Source organism: Poeciliopsis prolifica, unplaced genomic scaffold, assembly GCF_027474105.1.
Source record: "Poeciliopsis prolifica strain line A6 unplaced genomic scaffold, Auburn_PproV2 SCAFFOLD004, whole genome shotgun sequence".
Taxonomy (NCBI): Eukaryota; Metazoa; Chordata; class Actinopteri; order Cyprinodontiformes; family Poeciliidae; genus Poeciliopsis; species Poeciliopsis prolifica.
This window is the reverse complement of record NW_026562379.1, coordinates 13,557,169-13,577,701: the sequence shown is the minus strand read 5'-3', so window position 1 is coordinate 13,577,701 and position 20,533 is coordinate 13,557,169. Positions and strand designations below refer to the sequence as shown.

The 20,533-nt window shown below is 36.9% G+C and overlaps 6 protein-coding genes and 1 long non-coding RNA gene across 9 annotated transcripts in view; 1 reads left to right on the top strand and 6 right to left on the bottom strand.

Moving 5' to 3' along the window:
* The window catches only part of LOC129358957 (uncharacterized), a 51,720-nt gene that overhangs the window by 10,192 nt on the left and 20,995 nt on the right, over window positions 1-20,533 (top strand). The gene's annotated exons all lie outside the window — the stretch shown is intronic.
* On the bottom strand, window positions 1,396-2,418 carry LOC129358952 (claudin-8-like). Its single transcript, XM_055028240.1, has one exon. It carries the CDS (start codon window positions 2,416-2,418, stop codon window positions 1,579-1,581), a length of 840 nt encoding a protein of 279 aa, XP_054884215.1. The 3' UTR covers window positions 1,396-1,578.
* LOC129358948 (claudin-8-like) lies at window positions 4,672-6,012 on the bottom strand. Its single transcript, XM_055028235.1, has one exon. It carries the CDS (start codon window positions 5,995-5,997, stop codon window positions 4,909-4,911), a length of 1,089 nt encoding a protein of 362 aa, XP_054884210.1. The 5' UTR covers window positions 5,998-6,012; the 3' UTR covers window positions 4,672-4,908.
* On the bottom strand, window positions 6,349-8,534 carry cldn8.1 (claudin 8.1). The gene has a single exon (XM_055028241.1). It carries the CDS (start codon window positions 8,398-8,400, stop codon window positions 7,624-7,626), a length of 777 nt encoding a protein of 258 aa, XP_054884216.1. The 5' UTR covers window positions 8,401-8,534; the 3' UTR covers window positions 6,349-7,623.
* On the bottom strand, window positions 10,589-11,962 carry LOC129358951 (claudin-8-like). Its single transcript, XM_055028239.1, has one exon. It carries the CDS (start codon window positions 11,902-11,904, stop codon window positions 11,005-11,007), a length of 900 nt encoding a protein of 299 aa, XP_054884214.1. The 5' UTR covers window positions 11,905-11,962; the 3' UTR covers window positions 10,589-11,004.
* Window positions 13,889-14,913, bottom strand: LOC129358954 (claudin-8-like). The gene has a single exon (XM_055028242.1). The coding sequence runs from the start codon at window positions 14,865-14,867 to the stop codon at window positions 14,178-14,180; it is 690 nt and encodes a 229-aa protein (XP_054884217.1). The 5' UTR covers window positions 14,868-14,913; the 3' UTR covers window positions 13,889-14,177.
* The window catches only part of tiam1b (TIAM Rac1 associated GEF 1b), a 48,081-nt gene continuing 46,388 nt past the window's right edge, over window positions 18,841-20,533 (bottom strand). For all 3 annotated transcript variants that reach the window (XM_055028193.1, XM_055028195.1, XM_055028194.1), the window contains exon 27: window positions 18,841-20,438. In XM_055028193.1, coding sequence (XP_054884168.1) covers window positions 19,903-20,438 — 536 coding nt within the window. In that variant the 3' untranslated portion in view covers window positions 18,841-19,902. The remainder of the gene's footprint in view (window positions 20,439-20,533) is intronic.

Below are 20,533 nucleotides of genomic sequence, written 5' to 3'. Positions count from 1 at the left end.
TATTGTGGACATTATTCTGTTTTTTTGTTAAGTGTATTTATAGTTGAAGATATAAATTTGGATGTTTATTTTTGGACATTCAGATTTGGAACTTTTTTTGATTTTCAGCTCAGGGTTGTTTTTTAGAACTTTTTTTTTTCTACCTCTACTTTTTAAATTATGTTAAGACTCTAATTATTAGAGAGACATCTCTGCATTCACCCTAGCTCAGTTTAGTGTTTATATTAATGCTTTTATTCTGAAATCAAGGTCTGTCTTGTTTCTGTTCTAACTGCATGTGCCTTTGGCTGATTTGACACTGCCAAATACCCCCACCACTACCACCACCTCCACCCCACACAGTCGCTCGATTGAGGGCACAGCCAAGCCGTTGATCTCCAAACATGGATACGTCCTGAAGATTAACTTCAAATCTGGCAACATTCGACCTCAACAACATCTTTGCTTTGGTACACCGAGGAATGATTAAATCTTTGCTTCAGTCCTGATGGAAATGCAAATTTAATCCACAAACTGCATGGAGATGCTCCCGATAAGATTAACTATCTCAGACTGCTTATATGACACCTTATTTAAGTTAAATGCAATATGTTAGTGTTACTTTATTTCAATCTGTTTTATTCCTTAAAATGGTGATTTGAGAAAGAATTTTGTTAGACCCATTGGTCCTGATGCATATTTTAGCCCTTGAAGCATTAGAGCTAAAATGCTTGTGCCTCATTTATAATTAGATGAAAACATAAATACATGAGGTCTATATATTTAATTTAACCTGTGGGTAATTAAATAAACATAAGATGAAATCATAATTTTCTGACTTCGGCAAAAATCCAAATTTACAAGAAAAACAATTTCATACATACTTGAGTAATGTATAAACTTGTTTGGTATTTCTAAATGATTCATCTTATGTGTAGTTTCTATCTAGAAACTAATCATGGAACAGAGTGGATGATTGGATGATTATTCCTCTAACACTGGTTTCATAACATTTAGAGATATAAAACCGTGTGTCCAAGCTCACATTGCTTTCTTTTGGTGTCATCTAGTGGTTTAAGTTTAGAAGTACATGGGTGGTTTCTAAATGCATAATTATTGTATTTTTACATATAATTATGTATTCTATTAGAAGAGTTACAGTAACTTAGCTTTCATAGTATGATTTTATAGTATAGTATGACAGTATAATTTTAAAGTACAGAATATACTGATTGGGTCAAATGTATTGTTCAGATTATAACCATAAATTCACAGTTTGCAGATGCAGTCTAAAATAATGTTCTATATACATTAAATTACATCATAGATCATGTTTGCTTACAAAGGAAACTGAAATCTATACAAAAGTGTTTCATAAAGATTCAGAAACGGTAAATAAACATAATACAGAATAGTTTTGTAAGACTGTCAGATCATGAATACAACTGCTAAATGAACAGGAATGCCATAAAATCATGTGTATACTTTAATGGTAAGCAAATGCATAAATCACCCCATATTAAATCATCTTGACGTATGTTCAGATCATGTGCATATTTTTCCCTGCCAAAATTTATAAAAAAGAAACAGTGGCTTCACTTAATAATAGCAGTTATATGCAACTGGGTCACACAAGCCATTAAATGGTGTGCTGTTTGGGGTAACATACAGTGAGAGCCCAGAAATATGAACGCTTCCAGCCTGGATATAGGATGTCGACTGGTTCACCAGGGCTTCACTGTTTGTCATTTCTGGAGCAACATTGTGAAGTGATATAGGATGTTGTACATCTAAAATGTTGCTGTTGTGAGAATTCCTAGTTGACTTGAGGGTCGAGACAGGGTGATAGCTTGTCATAGTGGGTTTGTTGTCTGAGGGGAAACATCGGCAGGTAAAAAGCAAGGCTGAGTCAAAAAGGAACGTCCCAGTAACCCAACCGATGTACAGGGCTCCTCCTATTTCTCTTTTTTGAGTATCAGTCAGTAGTGGATCATACAAATCCCTTACGATGACATGACCAGTCCATGACACGGGTATAAAAACACAAATACAGGCTATGAACTGCATTGCTCCAGCAACAATTAGAATAATTGTTTTAGCCCATTTGCTACCTTGAAAGCAGGAAGTGCATTTCATCCCTGCTAAAGCTACCAAGAGCCCTAACCCTGACAAGGCTACTGAACAGCACATCAGGCCTCTTCCAGCTTGCAGATCAGGGGACAAATGCAACAAGGAGTCATACACCTTACACTGCATCCTGATGTTTGCCTGACTGTAGCAGTTCATCCACAATCCCTCCCAGCGTCTCTCCATCTCAGTTTTGTTTTCTCCACTGGAAACCGTGACCTTCCACATTGGCAAGCTGGTCGTAGCAGACACACCAATCAGTCCAATCAGGCAGGTGCAGATTGCAGCGATCTCAGAAAAACCTTCAGTCATTGTTTCGTATTAAAAAGTCCCTTTCTAACATTTACAGCTAATTTTTTTGTAATCCTTAGCACAACGTTTGAGAGTGAAAGGACACGTCTTGAGGTGAAGATATGTTTAGTGCAATGAGAATCTTTTCCACAAACTTGTTTGGTGTAAAAACCTGCTTGTTATGGGAAGATGCTGTGCAACCCCCTGATTGGTTCAGGGAGATTTAGGTAAATACAGCACCTGTATGTTTTGTGTTTATGAAACACCAGCAAATGGAAACATGGCATAGCACTAGTTTTTATTTCTTTCAGTTCAAAAACCATCCATAACCTCAGGAGCTCTTCTTGCATTTATATGTTTTATAGAAGTTGCTCTGTTAGCCATAAGTTTTAATTTTAGTTTAATTTGTAATGCTTTTTGAACAAATTTTACTGTTGACAAAACATTCGCCTCAAGTATGATTATTTGCTCTACTTAATTGGAGGAAAATTGCAGTTTGAACATTGGAACTTGACCTCTTCAGTTCAATGGAGTGCCATTAAATTTCCACCAGCTATGGAGACCACTGGCTCCTTCCCACACTTGGCTGTTTCCCTTATTCACTTGGCACTGCCTACTATGGTGGAAATTGTGATGGTGGATTTTAGGTGACCCTGCCCAAAATATGGCATGCATTAATATGTAGTTCAATTTAGTATCAATTTTGAAAGAAAAACAAATCAAGTGGAAAAGAATATAAATCAGTGGACGACTATTTGATAGCCTTACAGCAATTGTCAGAACAATGGTGTTCTGACAATCAGGTAAAGACGATATGCTTATCATGTTTTTACATATTAGCTGCTCATGAGGGAATAGCATTTGAATATTAGTTTCTTCAGCAGTAGAAACAAATAATCATAGTGCCAAAGTAAAAAAATGACAACCATAGGAATGAATTAAGAAGGTCTGTTTTTTTCTGTAATTATGTCTGTTACAAAACAAACATTAGCACACAGTAAAATAGACAACTCAAGACTTCTTAAACACAACTCACTTTCCTTTTTTTCCCCACTGGGGAGCAGAGAAGAGCTTTGAGTTAATGAGATAGGAGGTTCTTAGTATGTTGAATAGGACCGGAGTTTCTATTCAAGATTCACTCAATGTTTTCTGACATTTAAAATGAAATATTGACAAACTTTGATATCTGTTTGTACTATATTAAGGTTGCTTGAATGTATTTTCAGTGTCAATTTTATACATTTTTTCCTTTTTTTTTTATAAAAGGTGGTGAGAAAGACGAGTATGTACAGCGCTATCCCTCATGGATAATGGTGAACTCCTCCTCCACAACATCTTGATGGGGGAGAAAGAGGCTAATTCCACTGCATTTGAGGTCTGAGGAGATATTTTGTCCTCACTGCCATTAGGGTGCACAATACCTTTGATTGTTGATATTTTTATTGTATTTTTTGCGCTTTTGGGCTTAGACTTTCCTTGTGGAATGATATTTCTGTCTGTGAATCTATTTTAGTTTTGTTTCAGTTTGAGTAATAACCAGGGAAAATTCTTCATTCATCCTTCATTCAGCTCATTCGTTCTGTAACACCCCGTGGTTGTCGTAGAAGCACCAGCTGTTGTGGCTTCGACCTTGTAGAAGTCCATGATGACGAGGTCAAGTATCCTGGACATGTTTAGGGCTGAAAATGCAAAATATATACAATCATCTTTCTGAATATCCAGTCTCTTAGCTGGTTGTTCCTCACTCAATGTACATCAAAACAAACTAATCAGCAAAGGCCACAGCACAGGATATAAAACCTCTTGCAAGTGGTCTATTGAAGCTAAAGGCCAGCAGTTTCTTTGTTGGATTTTTTTGTGTCATATCAATGTACCAAATTCAGATCCTTTTTTTAACCTTTTTTGGGTGGCTGTGCAATAGTCAACAACAGTAGACACCACTAATATTTTGTGATATTGTAGACATAAAGTGCTAACAAAATGTATGTTTTTAATTTGTTTTACATAATTATTTGTGTGTTTCAATAGTTTGTTGTCACCATTAGATTTTCATTTACATTTTGGACCTCAGGTCAATCTGTAAGAAAGAAGTGAAGCATTTACATATCGGAATATCCTTTTAATAAACAGTCCAAATTTACACATAAAAAAAATCACACTATTGTTTTTACATTGATCCTAAATCTCAAACATTTTAAATAATTTCCAATAATAAGTATTGATCAGTCTGTATTCTTAAACTTATGGCAAAAAAATTACAGTAATAAATATTGATTCATTTTATTCTTACTACAAATTTACTATATACAATAAACCAAAACAATCAAAAAATGTGAAAAAGTAAAAAAGCACAATACAATAAACTTAAGTTCCCAAGAGCAGGTTTAATACATTGAAGAAATAAACCCATATCAGAATTATGTTGATCTTAAGTGGTGTACAGTTCAGGACAATTTCTTTTTTGTGAACTTTTACATATAAGCTTACATAAGTTTACACATAAACTTTACATCAAATGTACACTCCATTGTGGCTGAGGCTACGAGACTCTGGGTGAACCATGGATTTCTTATAGGCTATGAAAACAGGACTTTGTGCAACAGGATGAAAGCTTGACTGGAACGATGAAGGTGTATTGCTGGTGTAAGTTGTTGTATACAGAGTGGGGTTTTGGGTCACATATAAAGAGTTTCCTGGAGCGTATATGCTCCCAGTGTGGTTAGAACTCCACACTGAAGATTGATGAGCCATGCTTCTTTGATAGAGGATTGATGCATTTTCAGGAGGACCAGGATTGTAGATAATAGTTGGGTTCATCAGGGCTCCATTGCTTATTACTTGATTGACATTTTGTGGTGGGAAAAAATGTTGTTGCCCAACCAAGCTGTTGCTGTGAAAAGAACTTTGTTGTGCATTTGACTGGATGCTTGGAACGCTGGAGATGGGGTGATATCTTGTCATTGCAGGTCTCTCCGCCTCTGTCCTGTAATTCAGCAGTTTAAGTGGCGGATGAACATCAAATGATCCTCTTTCTGAGGGTATCCGTCTACAGATAAACAGTAAAGCTGAGGCAAAAAGTAAGGCTCCAGTCACCCAACCGATATAAAGAGCTTCTCCCAGCTCTCTCCTCTCGGCATCAATCAGCAGTGGATTGTAAAAATCACTAATAATGACATGACCAGTCCATGACACCGGTATAAAAACACAAATACAGGCCATGAACTGCATTGCTCCAGCAACCATTAGAATAATTGTTTTAGCCCATTTGCTACCTTGAAAGCAGGAAGTGCATTTCATCCCTGCTAAAGCTACCAAGAGCCCTAACCCTGACAAGGCTACAGAACAGCACATCAAACCCCTGGCAGCTTGCAGGTCAGGGGGCAGATACAACAAGGAGTCATACACCTTACACTGCATCCTGATGTTTGCCTGTCTGTAGCAGTTCATCCACAAGCCCTCCCAGCGCGTCTCCATCACAATGATGTTTGCTCCAATGAAAGCGGTGACCTTCCACATAGGCAAGCCGGTCGTAGCAGAGGCACCGATCAGCCCAACCAGTCCAACACCCATCGCTGCGATCTCAGAGATGCCTCGAATCATTGTTTTTTTATATCAAGACTCCTATGTGTAAGTCCAAAATTTTTATAATCTTGTAGGCAGAAAAAAAGAGAAAAAATGGGTACTGTCAATCTTTAACAGGATTTTTGAAGAAAAAAATGTATTTAAAGTGAAGGTCTGTCCAGGCAGTGAGGCTTTGTCCCAACTGTTTGCTGAAAGAGGCTGTTTGTTATGGGAAAGATGCTTTACCATCACCTGATTGGCTTGGAGAGATGCAGGTAAAGAGGATGTGTTCTTATTTTGTGTTTACAGGTAAGCAGTTCATGTGGGTAGAACACTGATCATTTAGCTCAAGCATAACTTCTGAGTAAAAATAATGCACAACTCCAACAATTAACAATGTAAAATTTTTATTTAAATGTGATAAATGTCATATAAATCAAACAAAAATCAGTATTCTGGAAAAATAACAACTGTGACAGCTTTCTGCTTCGTCCACCGGAGAGCAGAGTTGAGCTTTGAGGCGATGAAATAAGAGGTTGACAGTATGAAAAAACATATATTTTCTGTCATATTAAGACCAATGATATAAGATTACATTTGAAATTGTATTTGTTTGAAATAGCAGAACACACATGCAAGTATTAACATTTCTTTGTATTTAAGGAAGGAAGAAAGAAGTTGTGCTTCTTCTAGAAATTTAAATGCTGTGACCTTTAAGCTTGATCATTTACACACCTTAGAGAGAAAAATATATTTCTAAATTTGAAGCTTAACAAACAAAATAATAGGGTTAGACTAAATTCAAAGTGACTTGCATATTCTGGTCATATGATCCCTTTGTTTACTTGGCTTGCTTGAGTTAACTTTGCGTCCACGCCCATAGTGAGAAGTGTTATCTGAGAATCTCTTGTGCTTCCTTTTCAGTAGCTCCAAGGAAAGCATTACAGAATGCCTATCTTTAGTCAATATTCAGATTAAATAGACTTGAATTTTTATTTTTTTTTACATAGCTATTAGTCAGTCACTCTTTTAACTTGTACTTTCTAAGTCATTATGGGACACCTGCCATTGTTTGAATTTGTAAATAACACTGGGTGAAACTGGTACCGGAAGTTTGGGGAAAACAAAGGCCTTATTTAGGTTTGTAATTCTGGTGAAGTTTTGGCTCGTAGAACAAAATTTCAAATGTATTTCTGTCACTTAAACTACATGGATCATACGCCAGCAATAAAATACATTTCATCAGTGAACACACACACTTCAATTACATCACCAAATGGTTGAAGACTGCATAAGAGATATACACAACATACTGATTTTTAAAAAGAGGATGGATTTGTATTGTCTGTTCCAATCTTCATGTCTGATTCCTCAATAAAACTGTTTGACAACATACAGATTTTCAATATTTCGCCCCATTTTAACAATACAAGTATAAAATTTCACTTGCACAAACAAATATACATAAACACGAGTGGTTATCTCTTGCAACCGTCTAACCTATTTTAAACTGTTTTTTTGGGGGGGTGGAGGGTTTAAAAAAATATAAGTACAGTTAATTGAATACATTAAGTGTATTGACATTTCACCTCTAAAAATTTAAAATAAGTGTTTTTACCTTGTACCTCCATGCCAAGAAAAAAAAAAAAAAAACATTTTAAGGGTTCACAGATAAGCAACTCCACTGTGCACAGAGGGGTATCTAGATTCGTAGCTGTAGACGGTTGACGGATGTCTTGATAGCATTGAGTGAGGTTCGGATCGAGGGATAAACACAAGCTGCTGAGGCTGTAGAGGCTGGGGTGGTGGCTGTGGGGTGTAGGCCCTGTACCCTGGAGATTTTAAGTACATGTACTTCTCTGGTTTTTCGTCTTCAGACTGTATATTGCAACAGATAAAAATGCACCCTCCAGCAAACAAGAAAGCAGCCGCCACCCATCCAATATAGAGAGCTTCTCCGAGCTCCCTGCGCTGGGCATCGATCAGCAATGGGTTGTAGAAGTCCTGAATGATGACGTGGCCTGTCCAGGACACAGGAATAAGGTCGCAAATGCAAGCCATTAAAATCATGGTTCCTGCAATGATGAGGACCAGTCTCTTGGCTCGATCGTTGTTCCTGATGCACGCTGTACACTGCATCCCGACCAAACTGATCAGCAGACCAATGGCAGCCAGAGCCAGAGAGCAGCACATTAACCCTCTTGCAGCCTGCAGGTCTTGGGGTAGGGCCAGCAGAGAATCGTAGACTTTACACTGCATCCGTATGTTGGCTTGGCGATAGCAGTTCATCCATAAGCCCTCGTAGCGAGTCTCAAACACGATGATATTCTCCCCAATGAAGGCTGTGACCCGCCACATTGGCATTCCAGTGCTTGCAGCTGCTCCAATCAGACCAATCAGGGACAATAAAAGTCCCACTATTTCCAATGTTGAGTTGGCCATCCTGTATCTTGACACTCATCCAAGTTCATAGGCGTAATAGCAGTTGGACAATATTTGGATATAGCTAAGTGCAGTAATTTCTTTCTGTTGGGAGGCAGTTCAGTCAGATGGAGGAGGAGCAGGTGGTTGTTCTCTTGTACAACCTCTTCCCACTGGATGTTATAATGGGAAGGGGTGGGAATTTGTACCTGTAGCTAGGAGACAGAATCCTTTGTGTTTTTGACCTCTGTACACCAACACCAGTACGCTGCTACTTTGATTATTCAGAGGTGTCCATTTACATTCTTGGATATCTCTTTACAAGAAAGTATTGCGGACTTCTATGCAAGTCAATGTTTTTTTAATAATATGTTAGCATTTTATCTGCTGATTTCAGCAGGTTTTATCAGTAAACTTGACTTCCAAAATTAATTTAAAAAATCTTCCCTCCTTTTTTCCTAGATAAAATGCCCTTGTTGCTGGAGAAACAAGGGCTCCAGCAACAAGGAGCCCTTGTTGCCGGAAGCCCAGGTAAAATGCATTTTCCTTATTTCTGGATAAACAGAACAGTTTTGAGCTCTTTTGAGTTAGCTTATATGTGGAGGCTTTAAAAGCACCAACTCTACCCACACTGCATCCTGACCAAACCTTATTGCTTCACATGCACACCCCCTCTCCTCTACTCCTCTTACTACGAAGGAGCAACACACAACCAGCTCTCCATCTAACAGCTAATAAGTTTCCTAAGCATGCTGAATATTAAACTGTTCAGGACTGAGAAAAACTCAACTTAAACTGACCTGCCAAGGAAGATTCTCCTGGTTTCTAACAACCTAAATCTCAGTGTCTCACCCTGTTTTCCTTCCCATAAATTAGTCGGGCTGAGAAGCCCAGCAGCCAACTAGAAACGCATAATGACTTCTAATGGAGAAATTATCTCAGGCAGGAATCAACAAAGAACAGGCAGCAGTCCTCAGAGAGGATTGTCTGTGACCCCTGTTTACTAAATAATGACAGAAGTCCTTGGTGAAGAAAAGAGTATTTGCTTTTGCCTTAGTTATTTGCCTTCGGCATCTATTGCCTTAGCCAGCAACAGAGGCTCAAGTCAGTCTTTCAAAGTCATTGAGGTTGATTTCTCATACACTAAACGGCTGACTGCAGGTCATAGATTCACTTTTTGATTTGTTGCAGGGCCGTTAGTCCGTCTTAATATGAGCATTAGGATGGACTAGTGCTCGTATCGGAAGAAAAGCCGATGCTGCTTCTACAAGCCCTGTCATTCCAGGTTAATCATAATGGCATTTATGAAAATCACATAAAACATTGTATTCAAAAAGTCCAATTTCAATCCTTCTTTTTAGTGTCCCATGGGAGTAAGAGCAAATCTCCCTCACTTTGAGAACCTATAAGTCTACCCCTAATTCTTGCTATCTAATAAAATCCACTAGTTCTTTAAATAATCTGAAAAATATATTTAAAAAAAATTAAAAACCGTGGCCTGTCGGTGACTGTCTGCTGAATATCTGTCATGACAGCAGTCCCTCCCATGATTGTGTAATCTTTAACATTTTTGTTATGTTAAACTATGCCTTAATAGAATTTTAAGTGTTTTTCAATTAATAATGTATTTTATATATTGTTTAGCTATTTTTTGCTGCTTTTTAAATTGCTTGTTATATTCTTAAATTGTATTTACACCTATTTATGTATTTTAGTTTTAATTATTTGGGAGATTATTTATTACATTCAGGTGATGGTAAACATGAATTTGTTTTCATAAAAGTTTATAAATCATGATGATATTGTGTAATACGACAACAAAAATCTCAGATTTCATACTTTAGGGCTTTTGTAGAGATAATAGATTTCAATATAGCTTCGTCATGTATTTTTAAGTTGACAGAATGTGTTCTTTCTGAATTGTATTGACAATTTCTTCTTGTCTGTCATGTCAGACTGTAGCTGAAATCTGGAAGTTTCACCTTTTAAGTTATTGAGACATAACCTTTCAGTGCCTTTGCTTTTTTTAGATGTGCTTGTAAAGCCTGCTTTTACTGGTTTGGGCACATTCCTGCTGGCAATGATTAAGATGACACACCCGTAAGTGAAACAACAGGACTTTCGGCAGGAAGATCTAGATTCCCAGACAAACAAAAGCTTTTGAAGAAATGATTGTTGGGTCAAAGAAATAAAACTGATGAAAACAAGCAACTTTTATTATTTATTTTATTTTTATTTTGTATAGCAACTGATAGTTTGTCAGTATTTGTTTTGAACAAAGTATATATACACAATCTCACAAGTAAACAGAAGTTACCTACAGGTTTGAAACAAAGCTAGTTCATAATTTTAACTCAAATGAGTATGCGTGCAGATTCTGTAAAGACATCGTTATCACATTGATGCATTACACCCACACAATAGGTGCAATAAAACAAAGACAAGCGTTTCAGCAAAGGTCTTCATGATCAAACTCAATCACAATCATAAAACATTTCAGTCTTAGCAATAGACTTTTTAAAGTAATTAATGTGCCTTGTGTAGTTATCCCCGGTCTTTGTCACTCCATCATCCTTTTCATTTGAGCAGTGTTTTTCCGGTTTAAAAATCAAGTCCAGAAATCACCTAGTACTGACTCGGAGTATATCCCACAGATCTTGGTGGTGGTGCAGAGTATGCAGGTTGGTAGTTGTATTGTGGTTGGTTTGAGTATGGCTGGTATGTGTATACAGGTTGATAGATACTTCCAGGGTTGTATATGACCCTCTCCTCTTCTATATTGGTGCGTGGAGCATGGCGGCACAGCAGGATAACTCCAGCTGAGAAAAGCAAACCAGACGTCATCCAGCCGATGTACAGAGCTTCCCCGAGCTCTCTTCGTTGGGCATCAATCAGCAGTGGGTTGTAGAAGTCCTGGATGATGACGTGACCAGTCCAGGACACTGGGATCAGAGTAGTGACACAGGCCAAGAGGAAGAGGCAGCCTCCACTCACAAGGACAATGTGTTTTGTTCGAGCACGGTGGTCCACCATCTTGGTACATTTCATTCCCACCACTGAAACAACCAGGGCAAAGGCTGTGAGAGCCACAGAGGTGCACATGAGGCCTCTGGCTGCTTGGAGATCTGGTGGCAGGAACAGCAGGGAATCGTAGACCTTGCACTGCATCCTTATGTTGGCTTGTCTGTAGCAGTTCATCCACAAACCTTCCCAGCGAGTTTCCATCACAATGATGTTTTCCTGAATGAAGGCTGTTACCTTCCACATGGGCAAGCCAGTCACCGCTGCTACGCCGATCAGTCCAAGAAAACCAATGATGAGAGCCACAATCTCACAGCAGACTTCATTACGGCGTTTCCTCTTCTCAGCTCTTTTTTTTTCCTCGTAAACAGAGTCCTGGTAATCTGGGTTGTCTTGGTAATCTATGTAGGTCTGAGGTGGCTTCTGCAAATTTGGGTCATAGTAAGACTCAGCATAGGACATTGGTGGCTTGGTATAGCCACTGTAGGCTGTGTAAGAGGCCATTGCAGGAAGCACCAAAAGCCAAAGATGCTCTCTCTGGCTTTACTCTTACAGCTCCGGAGGCAAGTCTGAAGGAAAGAATGATGAACACAACATATACACCCACAAAAACATGTAAATGATGCAATGCAGTCTGACTGGTTCATCTGTCCTGCACCCATCAGATAGGTGGTAACAAAGGAGTACTCCTTGTTCAATTGCAAATGAAACTGCTCTGACTTTCAATCAACTGTTTAGTGATGTTTTGTTTTGTTTTGTTGTTTTATATGAAAAGTGCAAGATAATACATTTCTTTTTTTAAATATTAGCTGGAGAATGAAAACAAAAATATGTAATTTACACAGGATTGGGACAGAAACTTGTTTGTATAATTGTACTCATAAAGATGTTTTTATAGGGACGTCTAAAGCCGGTCACAGATCGCAAAGCCTCTACATTTTATATGTAGAGTGAGCAGGCAAGAAGGTGTTGGATGCAGAAACATGAGGAGGATTGTTTTCACTTGCCAGAATTTCTCAACTGTTTGCAAACACATTGCAGTGTTTGTGATATATTTGTTGTGATAGCTTCAAATTAATCATTTTCAGGTGCAAAAAAGTAATAATTTTGTTACTGACCTTGAGATGGTTCTTTCTATTAGACCTCTTTGACCTCTCAGAACTTTTTAACCTTAGCTTATTTGACGTTAAAGAAGCTGTTTAATTTGCCAAGTTTGTTTTGGAACTGTAGCCCTGATGGTGGCAACCAATGTCAAAAACTGAACTCAACTTGCCACATAATTTTATAAAACTCTTATCAGGTTGTAGCTAATCAATTTTGTATGAAGCAATGGTGGTTAATAAGTTTGAACCCCAGGAGAGGATCCTGATAAATATGAGCAAACAATAAGTGTGTTCATTATATACTCAGGCTTGACGTGTGATTCAATGATACAACTTCATATCTACCAGTTTCATTGTACATCAATAATCCAGTCTGGATAAATGGATTATATTTTCTTAACACCTAAAATATTTGACTTGTACTGCTGTAACTGTAGGTGTCTTAAAATATAATTTTTCCTAATAAATGAGTAATTAAGGGCACCCTCAATTTCAATTTCATCTAATCTTAAAATTTTGTCTCAAAGGGTTTTGTTTGTGATGACATGAGAAATATTTTTTAACATTTATCATTTCTTCATAAAATAACCTACCTGACAAGCAGCTACTGACATTCCAGGAAAGTTACATCTAATGCCTAATTTATAAAAAAAATATATATATAAAAAAAGAATTTAAAAATATTGTAGATAATAGTGACTGCTCTCTGAGGTTAGATATGTTTGGTCTGCTATGTTTTATGTAGATATGCGTGGAAACAATTAGACACATGTTTGACTGCTTCAATATTATTCAAATGCAATCAGCATTACTTCATCCTCTTTTAATCACATGTATTTGTTTTCATAACATTAACATATAAATTACGCATTTTTAGAATATATACTTTTATAAATGCTATTTAGTATACAGTTAAATTCAAATCTTAGTAAGCTACCTCAGATAATAGCTCTTTTGGAGTAATTAGGATTAAACTGAGGCCTGTTTTTGTTTTATTTCTTAATTTAGACAAAATTTTCCTTTTGAATACTCTGGCTTTTATTTGTAAATACATAAATAGTAAGTTTATTATTGTTATATTAATTGTTACATTAAGCATGTAAGTATTATATGCTCAATGCAATAATAATAATATATGTTTTCATGTTATGCAATAAAACCTTAAGTTTACTATGTACTATTAAAATTATTTATTTTAAAATATAAATGACCTCTCTTCTTTGAGGAACATTGATTGCTTTTATTAATAGCAATTACTAATAGAATGCTTCAGACTGACAGCTCTAATCCAGTGCAGTCAACTAAGTTGGTTAAATGACTGCTGACTGACTCACAAACTTTTTTTAATGTACACTGACCTATGTTGAGATGGAAAAGCAAATTCGTCAAGAGCAGCTCACCAAAATTAGTTTATTAGAACACAAAAATGTCAAGGACATGCAGAGAGATAAGTGCATTTGTTAAAAATAAAAGTAAAAGAAAAAATACTCATATTAAATGAATACTTTTTCATGTACAAAATTGGTTGAATGGTAAAGAACATTTGTAGCCAGTACTGCTTGTAAGAAAGTAGCCACACCTTCATTTTGATGGGCATGTGCAAGTCAGCTTGTGTAGTTTTTCTTAGGCTATGCAATTAAATACATTCAGCAGAAAGCAAAAATGTACAATTATTTACACATATTCTTGAAATTTATGCAAGCCGGATCCTGTCTGGGCGAGATATACAGTGTCCTCTTTGATGGCACTCTTTTCCTCCATATTGTATACATCTTGGTAGAGGTCTTCTTCTTTGGATCTTCGTTTGCTGTATCGGACGAGCAGGATAATTCCATTTGCCAGTAACACACCAGAAGTTCCCCAGCCAATGAAGATGGCTTGTCCTATCTCTCGTTTCTGAGAATCCAGCACAGTTGGATTGTAGAACTGCCTGATAATCGAGTGACCCACCCAACTGACAGGAATGAGTGTGGTCAAAAACGAAATCAGATACAAACATCCCCCGACAGCCAGAATGATGTTTTTGCTCTTCATGTTGTCGCCACAACAGTTGCTCCTCTGGATTCCAAAAGCTGTGACAATCAAGGCAATGAACACCAGGGCGATGGAGACACACATAAATCCTCTGGCCGCCTGCAGCTCGGCTGGGAGAATCAATAGTGAGTCGTAGACCTTGCACTGCATCTTGATGTTACTATGTCTGAAGCAGGTCATCCACAGGCCTTCCCACAGTTCCTCCATGACTATAAGATTAGCCCCAATGAAGGCAGAGACCTTCCAGGTAGGCAGAGCTGTAACAGCTATTGTCCCAAATAAGCCAAAAAAGCCCAGGATCAGGGCTACAATTTCCAGCTTCTGTTTCATGGTTTAGTGTAAGAAGTACGTTCTCGACTTGTCTTTCTTGTCTAATGTAGGTACTACCTAGCCTGTCTGCTTTACAAGGCTCTAAATCTGATAGTGTCACAATGCATGCGATGTCACCCTGCTGGTTGGAATTATCTTAATCTTAAAATAACAAGTGTTTTCAGTAAAGGGAAACTAAACTACATTTGTCTTTCTCTTAAAAAACAAAAAGCCAGCACACTTGTCATGCATGACATGAGCAATGTACATGTGTTAAAAGACAATGGATAACCTCACAGGTCAACATTCTAGCGGCCCAGATATTCAGTTGTGACTAAATCTACAAGTATAACTTTCTGTTTCTTGCCCAGTTAGTTTACCCTTCAAAAACATAAAACATTAAAAATCAGGTGGTCGACCTGATTTAAAGGTCAGGTCGATTTTTAAATCGACCTTTAAATCGATTTAAAGAAAGAAATCTTTCTTTGCGAAAGATTCCTTTTCTTTCACAAAGAATTCAGAAGGGTGAAAGGTGACCAGCCAGAAACTTTTGTTGCAGCAGGAATTATAGTCGTGCTTACAGTGTCTGTGTTTGAGGATCCACATCCTGCTTCTATGCAAATTTATTACTGCTCATCAGACCCATCGTGAGGCTTCTAAACCTCAGAACAAAGCAGAGATGTGTGGTTTTATCATCAGGCCATCTTAAAAAAAAAATAAAAAAAAAATTACTAAGTCAAAAATGAATAGAGTATTCATACTGATGAGTGCATGTAGGTCCAAATGGATCAGTAGGTTTTTTTTCCAGTGTTAACTCACATGGAGGCAACTTTCTAAATGACTGACTTAAAGTGTGAATATATTTTCCTTTTGCTGCTCTCAGGGGGTAATTGTTCAAGATTTTTCTTAAAATGGAAAACTTGGACTATTACTAATTGTATCTATAATACTCATATATTTAGCGCAGTACTCTAAAGTGTTGTGTCTGTTCAGACTTCTGTATTTGTATTTCATTGCATGAGAATACAAACAGCGTATTTAAACAAGAGTTTTAGTTTGCTTTAACATTAAGAGACACTGTTTTAAAGCAGTGTGGAGTTTCAGGGTGGTGAAGATGAACCACTTCTTCCTTCAAACCTTATTTGGTTTAAAAAGGTGACACCCAGTCAGTCGTTTTTCTGAGAAGGAAGAGACACAAAAGAGCACCACAGGGAAAAAAATGTGGCTTGAGAGGTCATAAAACAGGAACAGAAACTGAAAAACCTGCTGAACAAGTTCTTAGGGCAATACTGTCGTCATCTGCTTTGAATGTAAACAGATAGCATCATGATGAAAAACCCATGGAAACAAAGTTAGATATGAAAAGGCAGGCTGTGTTATGAAAACTCTGTTATTGCTAAAAGTTTAGTCTGTGAATTCTAATTTCAATCCTGATTTGATCGGAATGAAATAACTAATTTCAACCAAAAAGAAATGAATATGAATGAGTGAGCAGTATGTTGTTACTCTATTGGACCCTTAGTGGACAAAAACAGCAAAATTACAGCAGGCTCAATGCGCCCTCTGGTGTATGCAAATATGACTGCAGACCAGTGTTTACGTTGATTAAAAACTACGCTTTCCAAGTACAAATATGCACAAACTGATTTTGAATTAAGTTTGCAGTACTTGAATGTTTTAGTTGGTTGTGTAATAATGACAAAAAAACAAAAAATGTTTTTTCCTGATTTCAAAAATCTTTTAATAAACCCTTCTCAAGGTAAGAATTTAATTGTGAAGGTTTGAGGTTTCTCGCAAAGCTGTCAAAAATATGTCATAAATTTCTATCTGACATTTTCTGATTGAACCTTTCCTTAAAATAGGTTCAAAATAATAATTGTTTATATTTGATATAAAGAGGAACTGAAAACAAAACAAAAAACATTAAGGTATTATAATAAAAATGGAACAAGAAAAAAAGAAATGGTATAAAATTATATTGAACAAAAATGTGCTCATATTTTAGTACTCAAATACTATAAAACTTCTGCATTTTCACTTTTGCTCATCGATAACCCAGTAACAAATCTTACATCACGTGTTTTTGATCTGTATCTATTTTGCCTCACAAAGAGACTATGTACATTCCTTTGATAGGTATATCCAAAAGTATTTTTTAGAAAATTATATTAAGTATTTTTTGATGATCAGATTGAAATAAGAAAATCCAGCCCCATTCTAAAATCCCAAAAGTAATGATGGCTACAAACTCCTGTAGCAAACTGAGTTTTATGGTTTGTATCTCTCACACACATGCGCTGCAACTTACAAACATGTTCCCTCTGGACTTAAAATTCTAAGAAACAAATTCAGTGGATGAAGTTTCACTTTGTTTAATCTCTTTCCCAGGTACTAGTTCCTATTTCTGAATTCCTAGTAGTGTGACAAAACAGAAACGCCCAACAGTGTTAGTTCCTGCTTTATTACATGAGGAGGGAGTGCTTTGTTACACTGGGAGGGAAAATCATCCACTTCACTCCTCTATTGAGTTTTCTTTAAAGCGTACTTGTAATAGAACAACTCCTCCTTTTTGCTTATCACAGTTGGCTTATAGTAAACACTATACATCCTATGGTCTAGTTTAATGTCTACTTTAATAGATAATTCCCTATATCCAGTAAAATTAATGCAAGTTCCCTTGTGAACCTTAGCTCAGAATAACATTCAGTTGGAACGGAAGTAGTTCAAATGGAATGAAACTGATGACAAATATAATGCTGTGTATACTCAAGCCTTCAAAGTGCAGATCCATTAGAATCGAGTGTTGAACCTAAAGCTACAAAGCTGTATTTTAATGACTTAAATTTTGTTTTATTATTTCTCTGTATTTTAAGGGGTTAGCAGAATTGGTAGTAGAAATGTCGAGGAATGAAAGTGGGTGATAAATAAAGCCCATAAAACCACCATCTTTTATTGTGTTTCCTTAATAGCTGTGCTTACATAAGTTGTCTTAAAATTTGTCACAAAGATGCCAAAATGCATTTGAATTACCTAAATTTGCCAGAAGCCAGGCATTAAACTATTAATTAAGTTATAGGTCATAATACACAAAGTTGCTATGGCGCGTTTTAAAATTTAAAGAGAAATCTTTATCATGATGGAGTAACCTTGTAAATGACTTGATGAATTTTTTCTGATGAAATTTATTGCCAGCTAGATAAATAATTTTTGTAAGAATTTGCATAAAAGTGTAAACACTGTAAAATGGTCTACCTGTACTTACAGTGCTAAAATATCAATGTAACAGGGTAGTAATACTAGCATCTAAAATTCATTAATAGATAAACATTGATATTCAGAATGATTTCAAAGCAAATGTGTTATGTTGCAGTTATTCCATATTTAATGGGGAGTATATTTTTTTTATTAAACTGCATTAAGAAAATAAGAGTACTAAGAGTTTTTCTAGTAAAATTATCCTTATTAAAATGTAGGGATTGATTGAAGATGTTTAATTTTATGTAGTACTGATAAACTCGGTTCTAGCTCCTCAATACTGGGATTGTCTTTGGCATTACAGTGTTTCCTCTTCTGTTGTGCAGTTGTATACAAATGCTTTGTTGCATGCAGTTAAGCATTCATTTCAGAAAACAACAGTGGTGGTTTTTGCAGGAATTGTACCCTGGGCATGCCCCTGCTGATTGCTGATCTTCAAAAGTCTGACTTGCTAATTTTTAACTGAGGTAGATAATTTTTTTATTTATCTGAGAAGTTGATAAATTGGCAACATCAGAGTGACTGTTATCTCAAGTGCAGAGCTGAGCTGGTGAGAAGACGGGACAGGACTGAAGACACTGATTTTTAGACCTTTGTGGAGGCAGATGTGATCGGTTTCAAATGCTAATATTATCCGGCCACCCGAAATGAAGAAATTTGGGGCATATTTTGTTGTGCACTCCAGACAAAACTTAATAAGCTGTTTAAAAATGGAAGCAAATAAATTAAAACACAACAGTTTTGAATTAGAAGTAGGAAACAAATGTATTTATTATGATATCAATACGTTTTATATTTACACAAAATAAAAATGCAGTCCTAGAAGCATAATGAACTTTTTTAATTATAACTTCTTTCATTGGTCAGACATCTTGCCAGTCCTTCACCTTGATTGCATGAGCAACTTTGGACTTTCTTTGTGGGAAAAAAGAATTACTAGCAAATTATTTTACACACAAATAAATAAAACCATAGCTTTGAAATCAATTACTAAAAAAATAAGTAAACACAGAAAACTTTCCAAAGAAGGAGAAGTGTAAAGTATCTACAATATTGTGTGCATGTGATATGTCAGTGTGTCTGAGCTGCAGTACTTCAGGTAGTACCGTTGGTAAAATATAACGTGATTTCACAGTAGTAAAAAAAATGACACAGCAAATACAAATTCAAGTAAAAACAGCATAAGGTTAAAAAAATTAAAACCCCATTGCTTCAGTGACATTACGGCTTTCACATCATTCTGTTATTAAATGTAACAAGAGAGCTAAAACTAAAGATCAAAATCATGACACAATAGTATATATGCATGTGAAAATGTACAGTAATCTATGCAAGACTGTCATCTGGAATTTATTATTCTATGTGTTTAAGGACAAATAATATACAGCCCTTAGCTATAATAATATCTTGAGTCACAGAGATGAAACAAATATAAATGTTCTCACAATACCCAAATTTGGCAACAGCAGGCAGGACTACAGAATGCCGCCCAAATGTGCAAACCATGCCAATCAAAGCAAGTGATTAGATCCAATGATTGTACCATTATTTCACCCCTACAAGCAAACACTTGACCGTTATAAAACAGCATGTGATTTGGGATACAGCTCCCTCATTCTGGGTTAATTATTGCTCCACAAATGATCTTACCTGTACAAAAAAGCATTCAGCATAAAGTAAGATAAAGGAGGGTGTACTGTTTCTTTTACTAGCTGTGTGATGTACATCAATGCTCATGCACGGTTTGTGATGAGTGATCGTTGTGTGGCAAACGTGGGGAGATTCCTGTCTCCTTCGGATCTTATGTGGGGCATTCTAGAGATGAATCTGACGGCTCCCTTCTAACCCAAACCTCAGCTTTCTCTGCTTGATTCTTATCCTCGGAGTTGTTGGTTACAGAGCTCTTCCTCTCTGTGTTGGATATCTTCTCTTCATCTGGTGTGTCGCTCACAGTTGGAGACGGCAGGCTCTTACTCCCATCTGTTTCTGCACCCTCCAGGGATAAAGCCATCAGGGGGCTCTCCAGATCAGCCTCTTCAGATAGAGCTCTGGGTGTTTGGCAAAACTCGTCGTCATCATCGCTTAGGATGTCTGTCTCCTTCATTTCTTCCTGGTCTTCATACTCTTCTAGGTCAAACTGCTCCTCCACCCAGCGGTCTGTGTCTCCCGCGAGCTCAGACTGCTGCTCCTCCTTCTGCTGCAGCGGAACTGACTCGGTTTCCTGTGGTGAAGTGAGGTCCTGCTGTTCCGAGTCCCCATCAAAAACAATATCGGTGTCTATGGTGAAACGATTGCGCACCAGCTTTCTCCTGCCTAGAGTCCTGGTTGGGGCAGATGCTGTTAGGATAAATAAAATAAAAAAAGAAAAAATTATTAAAAGTAAGAGTTCTTATAAATACTTTAGTCAGTGGCACTGAGCATTTTTATTGAGC

Bases quoted from the DNA above. Each gene is read 5' to 3' on its own strand.
- LOC129358951 (XM_055028239.1), bottom strand. From the start codon at position 11,904: ATGGCCTCTTACACAGCCTACAGTGGCTATACCAAGCCACCAATGTCC.
- LOC129358952 (XM_055028240.1), bottom strand. From the start codon at position 2,418: ATGACTGAAGGTTTTTCTGAGATCGCTGCAATCTGCACCTGCCTGATT.
- LOC129358948 (XM_055028235.1), bottom strand. From the start codon at position 5,997: ATGATTCGAGGCATCTCTGAGATCGCAGCGATGGGTGTTGGACTGGTT.
- LOC129358954 (XM_055028242.1), bottom strand. From the start codon at position 14,867: ATGAAACAGAAGCTGGAAATTGTAGCCCTGATCCTGGGCTTTTTTGGC.
- cldn8.1 (XM_055028241.1), bottom strand. From the start codon at position 8,400: ATGGCCAACTCAACATTGGAAATAGTGGGACTTTTATTGTCCCTGATT.